This window comes from Mus caroli, unplaced genomic scaffold, assembly GCF_978045245.1.
Source record: "Mus caroli unplaced genomic scaffold, Mus_caroli_1 scaffold_19, whole genome shotgun sequence".
NCBI lineage: Eukaryota > Metazoa > Chordata > Mammalia > Rodentia > Muridae > Mus > Mus caroli.
Window position 1 is genome coordinate 41,955,311 of NW_028227274.1, and position 21,493 is coordinate 41,976,803.

Genomic DNA, 21,493 nt, shown 5'->3' on the forward strand with positions numbered 1-21,493 from the left:
GTACACATGTAGGTATATGCATGCAAAATGAAAGGACCTTATTAGAAATATGAGGAACCTTAAAAGCACCAGGAAAACATATGGTCCATCTATGACTAATGAATATTGTGCAACATGAAGATTTAATATAATCTTTTCATTATTTTTTCTCCAGCATGAGGCAGTTTACAGAAGAAAAAGGTAAAGCAGAGAAAAACCAGAAAGATGCTGAAGAAAGGGCTAAAGCTAAAATGGAAATTCAGGTGAGGACCAGCTAACCAATATAGCTGTGACCTTCATGCACTGAGATGTGTGCAGGTATAGCCCTTTAGAATGCAGTTTCAATACTGGTTAATATTATCCCCAACAGTGACATTTTGAGTATAGCTATTGTTCTACAGTTAGAATGAAGCTAATGACGCTAAAATTTCTGTTTCCATTTGGAAGAAAATACTTGGTCATAGTAGTACATTAATTCCACATTCTTAAATATATCTGTGCTAGATAGTTTTAAATCAATTTGATACAACTTAGAGGCATTTGGGAACAGAGAACCTCAATTGAGAAAATGTCCCCACTAAATTGGCTGTAGGCAAGCCTATGGGTTTTTTCCTGGGTTGATGTGAAGAGGCCCAGCTCTCTGTAGATGGTGCTACCCTTGGGCTTGTGGTACCTGGGACCATGAGAAAGTAGTCTGAGTAAGCCCATTGTAAGCAGTGCTCCTCCAGGGCTTTGTTTCAGAATCTGCCTTCAAGTTCCTGCCACAAATCCCTGCCCTGACTTCCTTCTGTGGTGGCATGTGACCTAAGAGTTGCAAGCCAAAATAAATCCTTTGTTCCCCAAGATGCTTTTGGTCCTGGTGCATTATCACAGCAATGGAAAAGGTCATTAATCAGTGGCAGTTCGTCTTAATCTGACCCCTGTGATTTTTCTGACACTCTCATTTAAATGCACTTGAACTATTCTTTCAGTTGTTACTCAGGATCTCTCCCTACCTTCCTTTTTCCTTTCCTTAAACCCTCATTCTCTTTTAATAACCTAATTAATTTCTTTACATTTAATCTCTATTCACTGAAATCTTCCACAGACCTGGTTGTCAGTGACAAAGATCTGATTATAAAAATTTCTTGTGCTTTCATTTTATAAGAATAAAACCTAAAGGCCCATCAGTGTTTGCATGGTGGGTTTTAAGGTCACCTTTTTTAAAACAACTTTCAAAACCTTCCTAACTTTACCCATATAATTCTTGCCCTGCCACATTCATTGAAATATTAGAGTTCTAAAGATTTTATGCTAGTCACTGCCTCCATGGCCATGACAATGATAATTTCTGGATTTTTTTAGCCATATGATTTTCCTGACTATATCCTCAGAATAGAACTAATGAAAAATTACTGGACTTTTCTGTATCCTTCTTTTCTTTGTTAGCTTCACCTCTTAAACATATATGGCAATTGCTTATTCTTGCCCCATGTCTAGCAAAGGAAACTAAACCATCTAGATATCTATGAATATACTTGTTGAATATGTATACATATGAACTCATTTATTGCATATGAACATTACAAGGATAGAATTATAACGTTTTTAGTAGTGCTAAATCTTTAAAGTATTGATTCTCACCTTTGATTACTCCTGCCCAGTTTTATTGATATACAATGCTGAGAATTACAGATGTAGGACATAATCTTAAAATACCTTCTTTGTTCAGAAACGATGTAGTGAATTCCAGGATCGTGCAAGGAATGGAACACTGTTCTGTACCAGAGAAAATGATCCTATTCGTGGTTTGGATGGAAAAACACATGGCAACTTGTGTTCCATGTGCCAGGCTTTCTTGTGAGTATGGAGATTGGAGGTGTCAAGAGAAAAGAAATTTACACATAGCCTTATAGGACCAGCTTCCTTGGGGAAGCTTCCTTGGTGAAACTGACTTAAAATAAGCAAAGCACTTGAGTAAGCTACAGGAGTAACTCTTGTAATACAGAGCCAAGGGTGGAAGCTTCAAGGTACCTGCTTTAAGATGTCTTATTTGCTATGACTTTCTATTTCTTAATTCTGGAGCCTTGTTATGAAATGAACCTGTATAAATATTTGAAGTCTCATGTGTGAACCATATAGGCATCTCTAATATGGTTAGGGCCCAGCACTAGGCTTGAACTGAATTAAGTTGCCCACAAACATACCGTACAGAACCACAAACACCTATAAAATTACTTTAATTGTTACTTTACAGGCTGTAATTTTTTTTTAGAAAGTTAGAGTTACTACTTGTCTTTTACAATTTAGAAAAATATGAGTCATACTATTTTGGTGAACTCAAAATAAGTATTTGACTATATTTATAATATTAAAATATTTAACCTTTTGTTTTCACTAATAATCCTTTATGTTTACAATACCATCAATTTAACTGTAGATACAATATACTTTGTCTTACAAAGCACATTCAGGTTCTTTTGGTTTAATCAGTGTATGGAATCACTGGATTATACACATCTGTCTCACTTTTGTCTTTTAGAAAATACAGACAATGTATGAGCAGTATATTTAAGTGTAAATTAAAGCAAAGGGTACATGATATAGGCCAGAGATATGGACAGAGGCATTGAACTCTGATCTTGATTAAAACACTTTTGCCTTTCATCCTCCCTGGCAATCAACATGTGTCAGTGTGTTTTCTTAAGGTTTTATCATCACCTAGGTATGAGGTCACCATGACTCCAGTTTGACAGTTCTTTGGCTACCATTTTCTCACCACAAGCAAAAGGATGATAGAAAGCAAGTTTACAGATGAACTACTGCACCTTTCATTTGATGTGAGAGGTCTAAAGATGGTATAGGGTGGCAGCTTATTGGAAGTAGTTTCCTTAGTTGTTACACAGTGATTCCAAGCTGGGAATGAAGAAGAGATGGACGAGCAATGTGTAGAAATCAGAATTAGTACGTTGCTTTACTTTACCTTATTTTATTTTATTTTATTTTATTTTATTTTATTTTATTTTATTTATTCAGCAAAACAGAAGCTGAAGAAAAGAAGGCTGAAGCTGGAAACAGAAACAGAAGAGGGTCTGAAGAGTCAGAAACATATGCAGTGAGTGGGATACACCCTTAACTGTTTGTCACTGTAACTGGACACATCTGCTAGAGCCTGGCAAAAAGTCATGATCCTCCAGTCTTGAATGACATTGAAATGAGCATTGTATGAAACGGATTCATTCTTCCTGTTAAAAGACAAACAATGGAAAGTGAAAAAAAAAACTTAATGGAATAGAAGTTCTTGAGTTTTACTCTTACACTCAAGAAGATTTTAGTCTTTGCAAACCATGTTCCAGAGAAAGTGTCCATGTACACTCTTTGTTATGGATTCTTGAAATTTAATATTTGAGTTGATTTATGTAAAAACTAGATTTATAAAAGCACGATTTAAAAGAAAGTTTAGCATTTACTTTCTGCACACACGAGAGTGTGTGTGTGTGTGTGTGTGGTGCACACATGTGTGTGACTGTGTATGTTTAGGTGCATAGGTATCTAGACACACATGTAAAGGGTAAAGTCAGAAGACAACATGGAAGAGCTGATTTTTTTTCCTTCAACCATGTGGGTTGTAGGACCTGAACTCAGATCATCAGCCTTGATGACAACTGCTTTCATTTACTTAGACCCTCTCAAGTCAGAAAACATAAATTTTAAGTCTAAAATATTGCAATACTCATTTCCAGAGACTTGCATGTCTTATCACCACCTATTGTTTTGATGTTGAAAGTCTCCTATTTTTCCCTCTAGTCTTTCCTTTCCCTTATACCACCACTAAGATAATATAAAAACAACCAGTGTAAATCTGTCTTGCTTAATGCTCACACTTTTGAGCTGTGGAGATGACTCACAATAACAGGTACTGGGTGCCAAACTGGACACCTTCAGTTCAGTCACCAGAACCTACCTTTAAAAAAATTATTGGTGGATGTGGTCCTTTGTTATTTTTATACTCCTATAGCAAGATGGGATGGAGAGACAGGAGAATTGTCTTGAAGGTCATTGACCAGATATCCTGGAGTACTCTGTGATGCCACAGCAGAATCTAAAACAGAACTTGCCTGCACAAGGTGGAAGGAAGACAAGAACCAACTCCTGAAAGTTTCCTATGATTTCTATGATGCGTGCCTAAATCAGTTATGTTTATACTTTTAAACTCAAGCCAACTTTAACATTACTAATAGAAGCTTCTTTTTGCAGTATGCAAACAGAATGTATTAAATATCATCATCTTCCTATTTAAATATTCTTACCTTCCTTTCAGTTTAAAAATATAATAGTGTTTAATGCTTCTTTCAAAGTTTAGCATTACTCTAGGGTAAACCACTACATATTCTAAAACTAAAGAGCCTATTAAGAAATAAATTTCCACATTTCATTGACTTTCATGATCTGACCAATCATGTGGTCATTACCTCCAACTTTCTCTTTGGCCATATAGAAGCTATGTGATGGATATCGCAAGGCCAGGAAGAATGGACAACTATATTGCACCCGAGAGAATGCCCCAATCAGGGGCCCTGATGGGAAAATCCATGGCAACACATGCTCCATGTGTCAGGCTTTCTTGTGAGTACAGCAAGGACCCTCTGGACTTGTGAAGGGGCTGAGGTTTAGAAACTCATTGGAAAATACAGGGATGGTTGTCTTTAAATGGAGATAACAATGTATATTCTTCTAGGAATCTCTCAGCTTTGAATGTCACATTTAACTTGTTAAAGACAAACAAAAACAAATGAAGAGCTTTCAGATTGTTACTATTATGCTAGAAAGAGTAGAGACTAGTCGGGAAACACAGAAAGAAGTAATACATGAGGTCACTTGCATGTGGAATTTCAAAATAATCCAAATTATAGTAGGCAACAGAAAAGTGGTTGCCTATACATGGAGAGAAGGTGAACCCTGTGGATGAGGAGATGCTGAGTGAAGGGTATAATTGAAGGGTATAAAAGCTCCTCTTTTGTACCATATTCTTGAGAGAAGGGAGCCATTCTAATTCATTATCTAAAAAGAAAACAAATGACAAGCTTGGAGTTACAGGACTTTGGGGTCACTGGGGAAGAGTCAAAGCATTGAATGATGAGCTCATGAGTATAAAGACTTTTTTGCTAAGACAATAATATTTGTTTCTTCATAATCTATCCCCTTTTTTTCTCATAGTATTCAAGAAGACAAAGCAAGAGCAAAGGTTAAAAGAGAAGCTGCAAAGGTAATTTTCTCAGTGCTTCATGCCCTACCTTTTTGGCTCCACAATGGCGTGATGTTCTAGTTGTCTCACTAACACAAGTGTTTGATTTCTATACTTCATGCTTGATGAAATAAAACAGAGCTGTGTTAATGCACATCCTAGTTTAGCTTCTCATAAGGCTAATTTGAGCACAGAAATCGAAGACTAGCCTGAGAAACAGGTAAGACCAATGGCTAGTGGAAGGGAGTGGGAAAGAGTATGTGTGTATGAGAGAGCTCTTATTTTATTTCATGATTGTTCAAATTTTGATGCTCATTTACTGAAATATCGAAGGATCCACTTTCTGTAAGAATTTTCTCCATGCATTTGTATTTCATAGAGTTAGTTTGTTAGGCACAGATTGTTTATACATAACATGTCTACTAGGATTAATTTACATCGTTTACACCTTTAAAGCACATCAAGCAGATGGGGCAAAATTCTAATCATCAGAACTTACAATAGTATATATTTATGTTATCATATTAGTCATGGGGAAGTTCTAGCAATCTTGATCCCCATTGTCATTATTTATTTTGACTACTTCCTTAATTTTTCAATTTTACTATATAATAGAAAATAGTATTTTATTATATATCATATAATTATATAATATTCTATAATATATTACATAATCTCTATTGTAATTATATATTTTATATATTTGTTAATATATAATCATATATTATATATTATATAAGATATATTACATGTAATGTAAATATATTTTATTATATAGTTATTAATACTATTTTACTATATAATATAAATGCATATATTATAGTTATAATTTTATAATATACAATAGAGGATATTTTCTATTATATAGAAAGACAAATTTGTCTGTATGTATATGACTAGTTTCACTCAATAGCCACTTAAAAATTAACCTAGTATATATTTCTAACTTCCCTGAATTATGAACTTAATCACTATTTGGGGAAAGTTGTATAGTTTCAATGTTTATCTTTCAACTATTCATTTTAAAAATAACTGCTATGCGGGCTGGAAATATATTTTATTAGTAATTTAGGTCTGTAAATTTGGCTCTACATTATATTTAATTAGATCAAGCCATGTCACTCTGGATACACTCTTCTCTTCTCTGACTGTGTTGCTCTGGTTCACATCCACATGCTCGGTGCTGAGATGAAGATCCCCTCCTACAGATATGTCAAAATCTCCAGCTGTCAGACTTGTTTTTTTCTTTCTCATAATACTGAACACAAAAGATAGCTTGGCAGTAACTTCTGTTCCTATGGAAAAGCTTGTTCCTGAGGCTCCCTGGATTTCTTCCCCTGAGATCTTCCATAGGTTTTCCATGCTGCAGCACACAGAACAACAAAAATACAGGCATATCCACTGGTATCTACCAGTGTTCTGCTTTATTCTAAAGCCCAAATATAAACATCCTTAGTGATGGTACACTGCTATAAATGCCAAACTCTTTTTCTTCTATAAAAATATAATTTCCCTTTATTCTTGAGAATTTCTTATAGTATACAATGAAACATGATTTTACCCATTCATAGTCTCCCTCTCCCTCTCCCTCTCCCTCTCTCCCTCCCCCTCCCCTCTCCCTCTCCCTCTCCCTCTCCCTCTCCCTCTCCCTCTCCCTCTCTCCCTCCCTCTCCCTCTCCCTCTCCCTCGCCCTCTCCCTCTCCCTTTCCCTCTCCCTCTTCCCTCTCCCTCTCCCTCTCTCCTTCTCCCCCTCTCTCCTTCCCTCCTTCCCTCCCTCCCCTTGTATGTTGTGTAGCACATCTTTCTAGCAGCTTCATGTCTTTCATTTTTCTGATACTCCACTAAGTGCAGTTGGGGCTGCCCATACATTCATGAGTAGGGGACTGTTCATGGGAATAGATGTCCAGTGGCTAGGTCATAAAAGAAGAATGATTATATCTCCCTCAGGAACTGTGCACTGTCAGTGACTTCTCCTTAATCAGGGTGGAGTGCCTAGAGAAAACCTTGTCCAACTATACAGAATTTTCGGTTGGCTGGATCTTGTGCAGGCAACCACGGCTGCTATGAGTCTATGGATGTGATGACCATGGTGTATTCAGCAGACAGCATTTCACAGTAGACCTCACCATTCGCGAGTTCATACAATTTTTCCCATCTCCTCTTTGGTCACCACCAAAGCAGTGGCAGGGAGGAAGTTAAATGATGAAGATATTCCATTTAGGGCTGAACATTCGGTCTCTTATTGTGGGTACTTGGGACAAATATGTTTGCCTACTGCAAAAAAAAAGCTTCTCTCACCAATGTTAAAGTTATCTTGAGTTTATAAGTATAAACATAGCTGTTGATAAGCATTTTGTTCTTAGTGATTTATTGTGATATTATTATTGTTCTTTAAGATTTTGTGGATCATTGAACATTATTTATTACTCATAGTAAGAAAAGATATAGGAAATGAAGTAACTGCTTTTCATCCCCCAGAGTTCTTTACTCCCTTATGCCTCTGAGAAGATGCTCCACCATCCACCCACACCCACCCCACCCAGGGCATTCTCCATTCCTGGGGTGTCAAATCTCTGCAGGATTAGGTTCTTCCTCTCCCACTGAGGCCACAGAAGACAGTCCTCTGCCACAGACCAGCCCATGTATGCTCTCTGATTGGTGGCTGAGTCTCTGGGAGCTCCCAAAAGTCTAGGTCAATTGACACTGTTGCCATCCCTGTCAGCTCCTTCAATCCTTCCCCTAACTCTTCCATAGGAGCCTCTGACCTCATCCCAATGGCTATCTGTAAATACCTGCATCTGTCTCAGTTAGCTTCTGGTAAGACCTCTCAGAGGAAAGCTAGGCTAGGCTCCTGTCTGCAAGCTCAACATAACATCATAATAGTGTCAGGGTTTGGTGACTGCCCACAAGATAAATCCTAAGTTGAGCCAGTCACTGGATGGGCTTTCCTTCAGTCTCTGCTCCATTGTTGTCCCTGAATTTCTTTTGATAGGAACAATTCTGAGTCAAAAAATTTGTAGTTGGATTAGTGACCCCATCCCTCCACTGGGGGCCACTGAAAGTGGTCTTTTCAGGTTCCATCTCTCCACTGTTGGGTATTTCCACTACTGTCATCCCCACTGGGTTCTGAGAGCTCCTTACTTCCCAGACTTCTGGGACTTTCTAGAGCCCGCCCCCCCAGTACTCTACCTCTAGCAGCTACGTATTTTCACTCATTCCCCTGGCCCTCTGGGCTTCTCTCCTGCCCCCTATACCTGACCTTGGCTCCCTTTTCCCTTCCACCTCTTTTCTCCCACCAAGGTCACTCCCTTACTCTGCCTCCCATGACTATTTTGGGAGTGGCTGAGTCTCTGGGAGCTACCAAATGTCTAGGTCAATTGACACTGTTGCCATCCCTGTCAGCTCCTTCAATCCTTCCCCTAACTCTTCCATAGGGGCCTCTGACCTCAGCCCAATGAGTGGAATTGAAGCATCTCAATTGGAACTTCCTTCTTGTTAAACTTCTTACAGTCTGTGGATTGTATCATGGGTATCTTGTACCTTTTGGCCAATATCCACTTATCAATGAGTATATACCATGGATATCCTTTTGGGCCAGTGTTAACTTTTTCAAGATGATATTCTCTAGTTCTATCCATTTAACTGCTTCACAATCTCTCTTTTTTTCTTTTTAATCTTCTAGGAAATGTGCAGTGAGTTCCGGAGCCAAGCAAGAAATGGAATGCTCATGTGCACCAGAGAAAATGACCCTGTTGTTGGGCCAGATGGAAAAACACATTCAAACAAGTGTGCAATGTGTGCGAGTGTATTGTGAGTATCTACCCTCATATCTCTACCTAATCGTATACCATTATTCTTGCCTGGAATTGAGATTCCAAAGTGCATCGTGGATTGTATACTAGAAAAATCTTAAAAACAGATGAACATAATATTAAGCAATATATAATAATAAAATGATATTTTTCTATTCACTTATTCTTCTATCTTCTAATTATGTCAAGTGGCTATATTCAGCACTGAATGTTTATAATACTTGACTGTCTTAGTTTACAACAAAGAAAAATAACAAGTCTCAAATTGGATCTGGTGCTTTTTTTTATCTCTCTCACCTCTGCTAGTCTGTGATTCTGTGGATATATTCAGATATAAGTTTAAAAATATGTAGCGAAATGGTGAAGCTGGTATATCAGAATTATTACAACATCTGACCAGTAAGTCAAATAACCTTTTGGGACTATCCCAAATAGTCCCAAAATGGTGGAGAATTAAGCCCTTAAGAGACAAGGTCTGAATGGTCTGTCAAGCTACTTTAGGCTTTATAAAACTTTATTTTGCCAAGTGCTTAGGTCAACCTGTTGCTAGAGTTCTCTTACAGGAGATCATATAGAAGGTGTCCTTTTCGACTTGTATACTACAGTTGTAGTTCCAACCCAGGAAGATTCAGGAGCTACCTTTTCGAATTTATTATAAAACTAATTTCCTCCAGTAAGTCACCTCAAAATAAATGATGAAAGATTATATTCAAGTTATGGACCTAGAATTCTTGTACTGTGTCATTCTACTCCCCTTATCTTCAAAGTATATTTATGTAAAACACAAAGTTATTAATTATCTCAGTCTTCCCAGATTAGTCCATCCTTAAGTATATGCCTATAATTCCTTGCAAGAGAGATTGAGAGTAAGTAGCTCAATAGACTAAGGAAAGGTCTAAGGTTCATGAAAAATAGTTTTTTCTAATTTGCTCTCATTGATGGGGAACATCAGATACAGTGGATGTTCATAATGAGTTTTGACATGTTATATGTCAGTAGAAAATGGCAAGAAATGGGGTAGACTTATTGGTTGTCGTTTGGATCTCAGCACTCTGGAGGCTAGAGAAGAAAAATAATGAGTTGGAGGTCAGCCTAGGCTATATGGCAAGATATTGTCTAAAAACAACAGCAAAACAAAAAACAAAACAAAGCAAAACAGAATATTTGGCTTGTGACAGACATCATAAAGTGCACTGTTGAAACTTATTGGGATTCTGTCATGGCTACAACTAAAATTTTAATTGTAATATAATGAAATCTTAAAATATTTGATTTGTTATTTAAAATGAAGGATTGTTCATGTTATGATGCCTCCGTATCTGACTTATCATTCCTTGTTATCATTAATGATATCATAGCTCCCTGGGAGGGAAACAGTCATGATTTAGGAAGAAAGAAGTCAAAATAATCATGGCTTTTTATAGATTGAAGCCAGTGACCAATAAAAAATATTATCAGCAGAAGGTCTTACACACTGATAAAAATGTGTGCTTTTGCCTTTGTTATTACTTTTTGAGAAATGTAATAAAACAGCTTTCTTTGCATATTGTCCAAAATAATCACACCTCTTAGGACAAATCATTTTTCCTGAAAACTTTTACTTATTTATTTTTATTATCAATCAATCAATCAATCAATCATCATCATCATCTCTCTCTCTCTCTCCTCTCTCTCTCTCTCTCTCTCTCTCTCTCTCTCTCTCTCTCTCTCTCTCTCTCTCTCTCTCTCTCATGTGTGTGTGTGTATGTGTGTGTGTGTGTGTGCATGCCACAGTGCACATATCGAACTAAAGAAAAAGGACAACTTCTTTTTTTTTTTTTTGATTTTTAATATTTTTATTACATATTTTCCTCAATTACATTTCCAATGCTATCCCAAAAGTCCCCCATAGCGCCCCCCACTTCCCTACCCACCCATTCCCATTCTTTTGGCCCTGGCATTCCCCTATATTGGGGCATATAAAGTTTGCAAGTCCAATGGGCCTCTCTTTCCAGTGATGGCCGACTAGGCCATCTTTCGATTCATATGCAGCTAGAGACAAGAGCTCCGGGGTTCTGGTTAGTACATCATGTTGTTCCAACAATAGGGTTGCAGATCCCTTTAGCTCCTTGGGGACTTTCTCTAGCTTCTCCATTGGGAGCCCTGTGATACATCCAATAGCTGACTATGAACATCCACTCCTGTGTTTGCTAGGCCCCGGCATCGTCTCACAAGAGACAGCTATATTTGGGTCCTTTCAGCAAAATCTTGCTAGTGTATGCAATGGTGTCAGCGTTTAGAAGCTGATTATGGGATGGATCCCTGGATACGGCAGTCTCTAAATGGTCCATCCTTTCATCACAGCTATGAACTTTGTCTCTGTAACTCCTTCCCTGGGTGTTTTGTTCCCAATTCTAAGAAGGTGCACAGTGTCCACACTTTGGTCTTCATTCTTCTTGAGTTTCATGCGTTTAGCAAATTGTATCTTATATCTTGGGTATCCTAAGTTTTGGGCTAATATCCACTTATCAGTGAATACATATTGTGTGAGTTCTTTTGTGATTGTGTTACTTCACTCAAGATGATGCCCTCCAGGTCCATCCATTTGGCTAGGAATTTCATAAATTCATTCTTTTTAATAGCTGAGTAGTACTCCATTGTGTAAATGTACCATAATTTCTGTATCCATTCCTCTGTTGAGGGACATCTGGGTTCTTTCCAGCTTCTGGCTATTATAAATAGGGCTGCTATGAACATAGTGGAGCATGTGTCCTTTTTACCGGTTGGGACATCTTCTGGATATATGCCCAGGAGAGGTATTGCTGGATCCTCCGGTAGTACTATGTCCAATTTTCTGAGGAACCGCCAGACTGATTTCCAGAGTGGTTGTACAAGCTTGCAATCCCACCAACAATGGAGGAGTGTTCCTCTTTCTCCACATCCTCGCCAGCATCTGCTGTCACCTGAATTTTTGATCTTAGCCATTCTGACTGGTGTGAGGTGGAATCTCAGGGTTGTTTTGATTTGCATTTCCCTGATGATTAAGGATGTTGAACATTTTTTCAGGTGTTTCTCTGCCATTCGGTATTCCTCAGGTGAGAATTCTTTGTTCAGTTCTGAGCCCCATTTTTAATGGGGTTATTTGACTTTCTGGAGTCCACCTTCTTGAGTTCTTTATATATATTGGATATTAGTCCCTTATCTGATTTAGGATAGGTGAAGATCCTTTCCCAATCTGTTGGTGGTTTTTTTGTCTTATTGATGGTGTCTTTAGCCTTGCAGAAGCTTTGTAGTTTCATGAGGTCCCACTTGTCAATTCTCGATCTTACAGCACAAGCCATTACTGTTCTATTCAGGAATTTTTCCCCTGTGCCCATATCTTCAAGGCTTTTCCCCACTTTCTCCTCTATAAGTTTCAGTGTCTCTGGTTTTATGTGAAGTTCCTTGATCCACTTAGACTTGACCTTAGTACAAGGAGATAGGAATGGATCGATTCGCATTCTTCTACATGTTAACAACCAGTTGTGCCAGCACCATTTGTTGAAAATGCTGTCTTTCTTCCACTGGATGTTTTTAGCTCCCTTGTCGAAGATCAAGTGACCGTAGGTGTGTGGGTTCATTTCTGGGTCTTCAATTCTATTCCATTGGTCTATTTGTCTGTCACTATACCAGTACCATGCAGTTTTTATCACAATTGCTCTGTAGTAGAGCTTTAGGTCCGGCATGGTGATTCCACCAGAGGTTCTTTTATCCTTGAGAAGAGTTTTTGCTATCCTAGGTTTTTTGTTATTCCAGATGAATTTGCAGATTGCACTTTCTAATTCGTTGAAGAATTGATTTGGAATTTTGTTTTTTGTTTTTTGGTTTTTTTTTTCTTTTTTTTTTTTTTAACTTTTTTATTTATTTTTTTTAATATTTTTATTACATATTTTCCTCAATTACGTTTCCAATGCTATCCCAAAAGTCCCCCATAGCGCCCCCCACTTCCCTACCCACCCATTCCCATTCTTTTGGCCCTGGCATTCCCCTATATTGGGGCATATAAAGTTTGCAGGTCCAATGGGCCTCTCTTTCCATTAATGGCTGACTAGGCCATCTTTCGATACATATGCAGCTAGAGACAAGAGCTCCGGGGTTCTAGTTAGTACATCATGTTGTTCCAACAATAGGGTTGCAGATCCCTTTAGCTCCTTGGGTACTTTCTCTAGCTTCTCCATTGGGAGCCCTGTGATACATCCAATAGCTGACTGTGAACATCCACTCCTGTGTTTGCTAGGCCCCAGCATCGTCTCACAAGAGACAGCTATATTTGGGTCCTTTCAGCAAAATCTTGCTAGTGTATGCAATGGTGTCAGCGTTTAGAAGTTGATTATAAAGGACAACTTCTTTCTGGAGTTATTTCACTTGTTCCATCATGGTTTCTAGGAACTGATCTTATGTCATCAGGATTGCACAAAAACAGTTTACTGACTGAGCCATTTCCCTCATGCAGTGTCCAGGAGACTTCTGAAATTTGGTTGGAGGACAGTCTCTTTTTTTGTGTGTGGAAACATCTGAGTAATGGGAGAGCTGAACTTAGTTTCTGTCTTCTATTACAGCCTACTAGAAGAGGAAGAGAAGAAAAAAGGTGATAAAATGGAGAAGGTTGAGACTGGAAAGGCGAAGAGAGAAGCTATACAGGTATCCACTTCAGGTCATCAGGCCACACACAGTCTTCAGTCTTCCGGGCCAGCCTCAGCATCCTTAATGGTTTTGCCAAGTGGAAACATATATTTGAATCCTCATGTCTAACAAATTGTCTGTCTTCCTTGTTGCATTTATTGGTCCTTATTTCAGTTTCTGATGTGATGTTCTGCAAGCTGGACTTCAGGCTTTCCTATTCTCCTTTCCTTCAGTGTTTCCTTATTTGGAAGCTTTCTTTTGTGTATGTAGTGGTGGTGGTTCTCTCTCTCTCTCTCTCTCTCTCTCTCTCTCTCTCTCTCTCTCTCTCTGTGTGTGTGTGTGTGTGTGTGTGTGTCTGTATGTCTGTCTGTCTGTCTGTCCATCTTTTTCTCTGTCTCTGTGTATGCATGTGTGTGTTGCATTCACATCTATGTGTGGTTGTGCATCTCCTGTATAGGGAAGTGGAGGCCGAGTAGGAGAGTTATCACTTCCATGCCCACTGCTCTCTGACAGGGTCTTTTGCTGCCCTGGAGTTTTCTCTGTCTGCTAGGTAGGCTTGCTGGACAGGAAATCCTGGGGATTGGCCTACCCCCTTCCTCTAATACTGGAGTTACAGGCACACACAGATATGCTTATCATTTTATGTGAGAGCTAGCGATCAAAACTTGCTATTATTTTGCATACCACAAACTCCTATATCATCTAAGACACTAAGCTATTATTCCTTTGTCTCCTATGGTTGCTATATTAAAATAATGTTTAAGGTGAATATTTTCTAATTGTTAAAATAACAGGAATCTTATGTTCCAAATACTGTGTTACTTAAGCCTGTCACAGAGTAGTGGCTAAAGCTGATATCTGACATCACTTTGTGCTATTTTCTTGCAACCCATTACAGTTTTCAAAGGGAGTACGGTGGGTGGGGGGAAGTTTTGCAGTGTTTAGTGATCTGATTCTCAAATCCTTCTTCATTTGACAGGAGCTCTGTAGTAAATACCGTACCCAGCTCAGAAATGGGCCACTCCGCTGCACCAGAAGGAATAACCCCATTCAGGGCCTGGATGGGAAGATGTATAAAAATGTCTGTTCCATGTGTTGGGCCTTCTTGTGAGTACAGCTGCCGCCATTACTGTTCTGTGTCAAATGTAGAGGTGGCTTACTCCAGGACACTGATGATGAAGCCTGCCTTTCTTTGTGCTGAGTTTGGGGGTGGGGTATTTTATCATCAAGCCACACACTGACAGTACTTTCTACTGCTTCAGTGTTCTGAAAGATGTTTAAATTATCACCATGGTAGCATCATGTGCTAATACCAGATATCCCCAGAGTTATGTCAATAACTCACTGTCATGACTAACACAAAGGTAGAGTCATTCAATGATAACGAGTTGAAGCTTGTCAATACTAAGCATTTTTCTAGTTGTTTTCTGTGAAAAAAAGATAAATCTCCATTCATCAAAACAGAGTGGCAGATGTATTTGCTGTGTTTTAATGGCATTAATGTTTTAATTTTTAACCAATGTTAAAAGAAAGAACAGCAACATAGAGGAGAATATTCACTAACCTTTCAATTACCAAGCTAAGCTTGTAGAGACGCTAAAGTAATAGGATATTCTACCCGATATGTTTCTGTTTAAGATGCTATGCATTGGTGTTAGAAATAATTCTTGCCCATCCTTCTATTGCAGCCAGCAAGAAGCCAAGAAAAGTGGTGCTGGTTTCAGACCAAAGGTTAAAAGAGACGTTAAGGTAGTTATCCTGGGATACTCAAAATACACTGGAAAGGTTAAGTGTTGCCATTTTCTGTAAACATCACACAAAGAATTATTGAAGGCCCTCGCTTGAAGGAAATGTGGTGTTATATAGTCCAGAGTTTGACAAGACATTTTTTTTCTAATTGTGTATTTAAATTAGATTACCAAGTAGTATGTTTCCGTAAAATGTTAATCATGTGTCCTTAGTTTTATGTAACTATCTAGCCACCAAATCCTGGTCTTAGTAACCAGAGAGTATATTATTTCATTTTGTGGACATGCAACCTCTACCGCTACTACCAACTCTGCAGTTATAGCTATAAAAAAACAGTCGTGAAATCACAAACGTGTAATGCTGTCTAGATTCTCTTGGATCTTTATTCACAAATATCAGGGTCACAGGAGGTGGGTGGCCAAACTTTGATCATAGTACACAGCTTCATATTTACCTCATTCTCTGAATGTATAGTAAAAATTTAAGTCTAGAGAGAAAGAGTATCTTGATTGTAAAAGTGATGCTTTAGTGGTATTAGGACCCATGTTTCAAAGTTCTTACAAAGAAGGAATAGAATTTAAATGTAGAGATTCTGAACCCAAACCAAGCACTCTTCTTAAACATTTTTGCTTTACTTTTTCTGTTTGTCAGCTTTGAGGGAGGAATGTTTAAAATTCAGCATCCCTAAGAAATATTTTTGTTTGTCCAAAATTACTAACTCAAGATAACTTACTACAGTCTGTGCTAACTTCTCTGCACCTACCAAAGGCCATGAGCACTAAAATCAAATCTCTGAAGAACCACTGAATTTTCAATCCTGTAGGATTACTTGCTTACACTTGAATTGCAAGCAACTGTGAATTGAAACTTTAAAATGCGAGTGATTTAAGTTTCCAATGTTTTCAAGAGAAAGTCCTTCAGTATAATGCAGTCCTTCAGTATAATGCAAACAAGATGTATTGCTTATTGTATCCCTAATTGTGATCAGCTAAGTGATTTTATAGATGAAGCATTTTCTGCCAAAAGTGGTAAGAAAGCTCATTTAAGCTTCATTAGTAGGAAACTGGAATTCTAACATTATGATGTAGCCTTGAACAGAGCAGTAATTGCCAGGCCACACTTGGGACAGTATTCTACACTCCCCAGGAAAGGAAGAGAATCAGGGCAACAAATCATGTTGAGCTCATGCCATAAACAGAAAAACTGCAGTTCCTGGACATATATGGCACTTGAGAAAGAATATTGGGAGTCATAGGAGACCTTGCTTTGCTAAGACACAGTAGCAGATGCTTTGTGGTTGTGTTCCTGTCTACTTCAGTCTGGACTCAGCTAGGAGCATGTCAGGAAACATCTCTGCACCTGTAGCATTTAAAGATACAAAATCGACACTTATAGAACAATTTTAATTACCCTCTCCAGCCCCAGTGGGGAGTCTCTAGAGAAGATGGGGCTTGACTTGATCAGAGGATCAAAGCAACAGTATCTGAAAGGGAAAGGCCCAGGTGGAAGGCCCACTATTAAGAATTCACTTGTGTGGAGGATCTAAGATATGAAGTTGTTTCCATATGAGAATCTAAAAGTTACTCTTTGTCTTGCATGATATTTCTGAGATGGTTAAGCTGGTTACATCCATCAGTGCTGAGTCAGGAATAGAGGTTGTCAAAGTCAATTATTTTATTAAATTGACTTAAACAGTTGTTAAAGGGGAAAAGCTTTTTTTCCCAAATATTGTAAAAATCTAATTTGGAAGAAGAAAAATATTCCTGATTTTTCTGAAAGAAATAAAATATGTCATCTTCATATGCTGGTCTCAAGGAACATACTCAATACATTTTATTAATTTAGAAAAATAAACCTTAAGTGTAGGAATTATATAAGATTTGTTAGGGTTCTTCTCCAATACCTCTCAAAGTAGTTCTGTAGCTAACTTGTTGCAACTATCTGGTAGGAATGTCCTTTGGGGATAAACCATCTGGATGAAATAGCTGCAGGTCTTGAAATGGAAAAATAGCTTTGTTATGGATTATGTTAAAGGGATCAAGAAAGTAGGAATGGCAGAGGAACTTTGACATCTTCAGAATATGAAGGTGTTTGATTTTATGATATGTATGCTCTTTAATTGCATTATGACATAATACAAATGACCAATAAATCCCTGAGAAAGAATTGTGCCCAAATGCTCAGAAACTATAGTTTAAGGGCAGTGAGATGGCTCAGTGAGTAAAAGTGCTGAACCCCAAGCCTGGCACTATGAGACCAATTCCCAGAATCTACATGGTGAAAGGGGAGAGCTGAAATCCACCATGGACACACATGCATCACATTAAAGAAATAAATGTAAACAACATAGAAAGGAAAATCCAGTTTATTAAGAGAATCGTTCATGCATGTGGATCCAGGGCTCAATTTTAACATGTATGAACCAATAAAGATTTTTATATGTCCTGCTTGCTTGGTAGGAATTAAAGGATAAAATCACCAGAGGGAAAAATCCTTTGATCATTTTTATTTCCTCTCCCAGGAAGTGCCAAATAAAAAGCCAACAAAAAGCTATCAAAGAAAATATTTAGACCCTTGAAATTCTCTTCTTCTTTTAGGTTGACTGCAGTGAATATCTGGCTCTTTCAAAACGTGGAGAAATTTTCTGCACACGAGAAAATGACCCTGTGCGTGGCCCAGATGGCAAAACCCATGGCAACAAGTGTGCCATGTGCAAGGCCGTCTTGTGAGTACAACACACAGGACAGGTCCTACTGAGAATTAGGAGGGAGAAGTGCAATTGTCCTGAATGCAGGCTTATACATATCTAATACTGTGTGTGAGAGACACAAGGCAGCTCCTACTGTGAGTTTGGAGAGGGGAAGGGACAACTGGCCTGAAGACAGACTTATACATATATAACACTGTTTGTGAAAGACACGGAATTCAGCTCCTACTGTGATCCAAGAGATTTGGAAAGGCAACTAACCTATAGACTTACACATAGCGAAGAATGTATATGATAGACACATATACAGCTGTACAGTCAGGAGAATGGGAGAGCAACAAGCATGTAGACTACACATGAGACAAACATTGCAGTTCCTATTGGCAGTCTAGACATAGGGAGAGGCAACATGCCTGCAGACTTACACATATATAATACTGAATATGAGAGACACACAATACTGTTTCTATTGTGAGAGAGTGAGAGAGAAACTGGTGTGCAGAATACACATACATAATATAATATATGAGAGGTGCCCAGGGCAATTTCTACTGTTAGGAGAGTGGGAAAGGCAAGAAGCACACACACACACACACACACACACACACACACACACACACCGAGGCAGCCCTACTGTGAGTTAGAAGAGTGGTAGAGACAAGATTGTTCAGACTTACACATATACAATATTGTGAGACACACAATTCAGTTCTTATAATGACTTGAGAGAGTGGGAAAAGCAACAAGCATGCAGACTTACAAATATGTAATATTGTGAAACACACAAATGGAGTTACTATTATGAGTGAGAAAAGGCAATAATTGAGGTAGACCTGCACATATATAATATTGTACATCATATTACTTGAGAAAGAAATGATTATCAGTAAAGTATATTCAGGTAGACCTCTCTTCTTCATTCTCCAATAGTTATAATTCTAGAAATAGACAGTATCCTACTAGATTGCTGCATTTTTATTAGTTCTTTCAGTAGATAATTCTACTTTTCCAGATAAAACATTTACCTATTGTCAAATAGATCTCTTTTATGGTTTATCTTACAATTCAATTTAGGAAGAAAATACATAGGTTTTATTGATCACTCGGTATTCCTGGAAATATAATATTTTAGGAAAACATAAGTAATGCCTCATTCAAAGTTTAGAAGTATATCTAAAATAGCCAACTCACTCAAAAGACATTTCCTGAGCACCTTAGTAATTAGTGTATATGATTAAACAAAACTGAATGAGATGTATTCTTCTCAGAGATCATACAAATGGGTTTCTTAAACCTTTGCCACTCATAACCCCTTTTTACCGAGAAAATTTTATTGTGTCTCTACAAATCAAATGCTTATTATCATAAAGAACTTAAATATAACAATTAGTTACCATTTTAAGTAGAGAAAATTGAATGGATGGTATTGTTAAATTGTAAATTAAGAATTAAATCATGGATGTTCATATTGCAGGACACAAAACATTTTAAATTTTTTTAAAGTTGGTAATCATTTATAATTTAATATAAAGTTTTATAATCATTAATGTTGAGAATTCACTTTTGCATAAATATTGAATATTAAACTGCAGAAGTATACTTGAAGTCATTTCAGAAATTGGTGGAAATTATAATCTAATCTGAAGACAAAATTTATTTTAAAATTATTTTATGAAGTACAAGTCAGCAAATCCTAGAGTAATTTCTAAAATCAAACTTTAATATAGTGCAATCAAAACATGAACTTGTTTGCTCTATTTATGCTGAAAATATTGGTAGGAGATAACTGAAAGTTGTTAGTTCCCATACTTAAGTCCTTATATTCCTGTAAACACATAAAACTTTTAACATACAGAAAAACTAAAACACTGCAGTTTATAACTTGTAATCGTTTTGAACCTCAGTTGAGATATTTGGTAATGTCCTATGGTATTGAGTGGCTGACAACTCACACAGTGGAAAGTGTTCAAAATTAATGCCGCAGTGATGGATGCTGCAATATGGACAATGTTGAGGATTCATTGCATGTTTCACTGAGAATTAATTTTTGACCATCAGACATTCAGAAATCTTTAATGTTGCCAAATGTTTTTAAACACTCACGTTCACATACTTGATATCTATGGCCTTCAAGCAGTCTACCAGATGTTGTCTGGATATAAGGTAGTGAAATACAAAGCAGGTAACTGGCTTTGGTACATCCATGAAGGGGCAGATAATAGAAAGTTTTAAGTGGAAATAGATCTGGATCTTATAATTGGGGTGAGATTATGTAAAAGTCAGGGGCGTTTGAGAGAATAGAAATACATAAGGTCTATATTAAGAGAGTTGTGGTATGAAACAAACACTTAGAAGTTAGGAACTTTGCCAATTTTCAGGGTCAAACCAAGGATTTTGATGTCAGTTCTATGTGTAGTGAGGACTACAGAAATGTTTCAGTTAGGAGAGGAAACGGTAGACATATGATTCATTTAAGAAAGTAAAAACAGCAGTACTCAATAGAAGAAAAAGGAGACGGAAAAGTCTAACATAATGAATGCTACTGGTGTGAGGAGATTGATGGTCAGCCATTATCCAGTGGGGGTGGGAGGGGCAGCTAGAATAAGGAAAAAGACACAAGTGGTCAAGGTGAAGGCAGCTGATGATAGGGAGATATTAATGGGCAACAGCGATGCAACTTGGAAGAAAGAATATAGTCACAGGTGATTTCAGTGTTTTGTTTCTGAAAAGCAAACAATAGGAAGAAGATCATACTTGTTAAAAAATGACGGCACTTGAGTCCTCTTGTACATGGGAGAAATTTTAACAAAAAAAAAAAAGCTCAAGGCCCTAAGCAAACATTTAGGAAGTGCCAATTAGCTGGTAGTTAAGGATATGTTTTTCTAAGTGTGATGAAAACTTTGCCAAGCACAGGACTCCACAGAATTCATCTCGGGCATTTTACGAGAAGATGGCCTATAACAGGTGTTAAATAAACACTGATTACCAATCTAGACCCAATTGAGGCCTTTGATAGGTTCATAGAAATGTGTTCTTCCTTCGATAACCTATGATTCCTTCCACTTTCTAACTTTCAGCAAGAAAGAAAATGAAGAAAGAAAGAGGAAAGAAGGGGAAAACCAGAGAATCACCTCAGGGGAGGGTTCCAGTGGTGGGAACCCGAAGGCTAAGGTGAGAGTCCTGACTTCCACTGCCAGAGTGGGCTGAAATCATAACGGTGTGACTGTGCCAGGGCACAAAGTCAAGGGGAATGCAGAGGATGCCGAGACCAAACAAGTCTTTGGAAGAACAGTCTTCTACTTAGGCCTGTCCCATCAAGGCACTGGCACTTTCTGCTACTCTGTGACTCCAAGCTTCTTCAACTCTGGAAATAATTAAAGA

General features: G+C 37.8%; 1 protein-coding gene across 1 annotated transcript in view; it reads left to right on the top strand.

Annotated features, from left to right (window-relative positions):
- Window positions 1-21,493, top strand: part of Spink5 (serine peptidase inhibitor Kazal type 5) — a 59,901-nt gene that overhangs the window by 23,903 nt on the left and 14,505 nt on the right. The window contains exons 10-20 of the mRNA XM_085833502.1: window positions 155-242; window positions 1,691-1,818; window positions 2,995-3,073; window positions 4,457-4,584; window positions 5,176-5,224; window positions 8,886-9,013; window positions 13,593-13,674; window positions 14,636-14,763; window positions 15,345-15,405; window positions 18,003-18,130; window positions 21,190-21,283. Coding sequence (XP_085689628.1) covers window positions 155-242; window positions 1,691-1,818; window positions 2,995-3,073; window positions 4,457-4,584; window positions 5,176-5,224; window positions 8,886-9,013; window positions 13,593-13,674; window positions 14,636-14,763; window positions 15,345-15,405; window positions 18,003-18,130; window positions 21,190-21,283 — 1,093 coding nt within the window. The remainder of the gene's footprint in view (window positions 1-154; window positions 243-1,690; window positions 1,819-2,994; window positions 3,074-4,456; window positions 4,585-5,175; window positions 5,225-8,885; window positions 9,014-13,592; window positions 13,675-14,635; window positions 14,764-15,344; window positions 15,406-18,002; window positions 18,131-21,189; window positions 21,284-21,493) is intronic.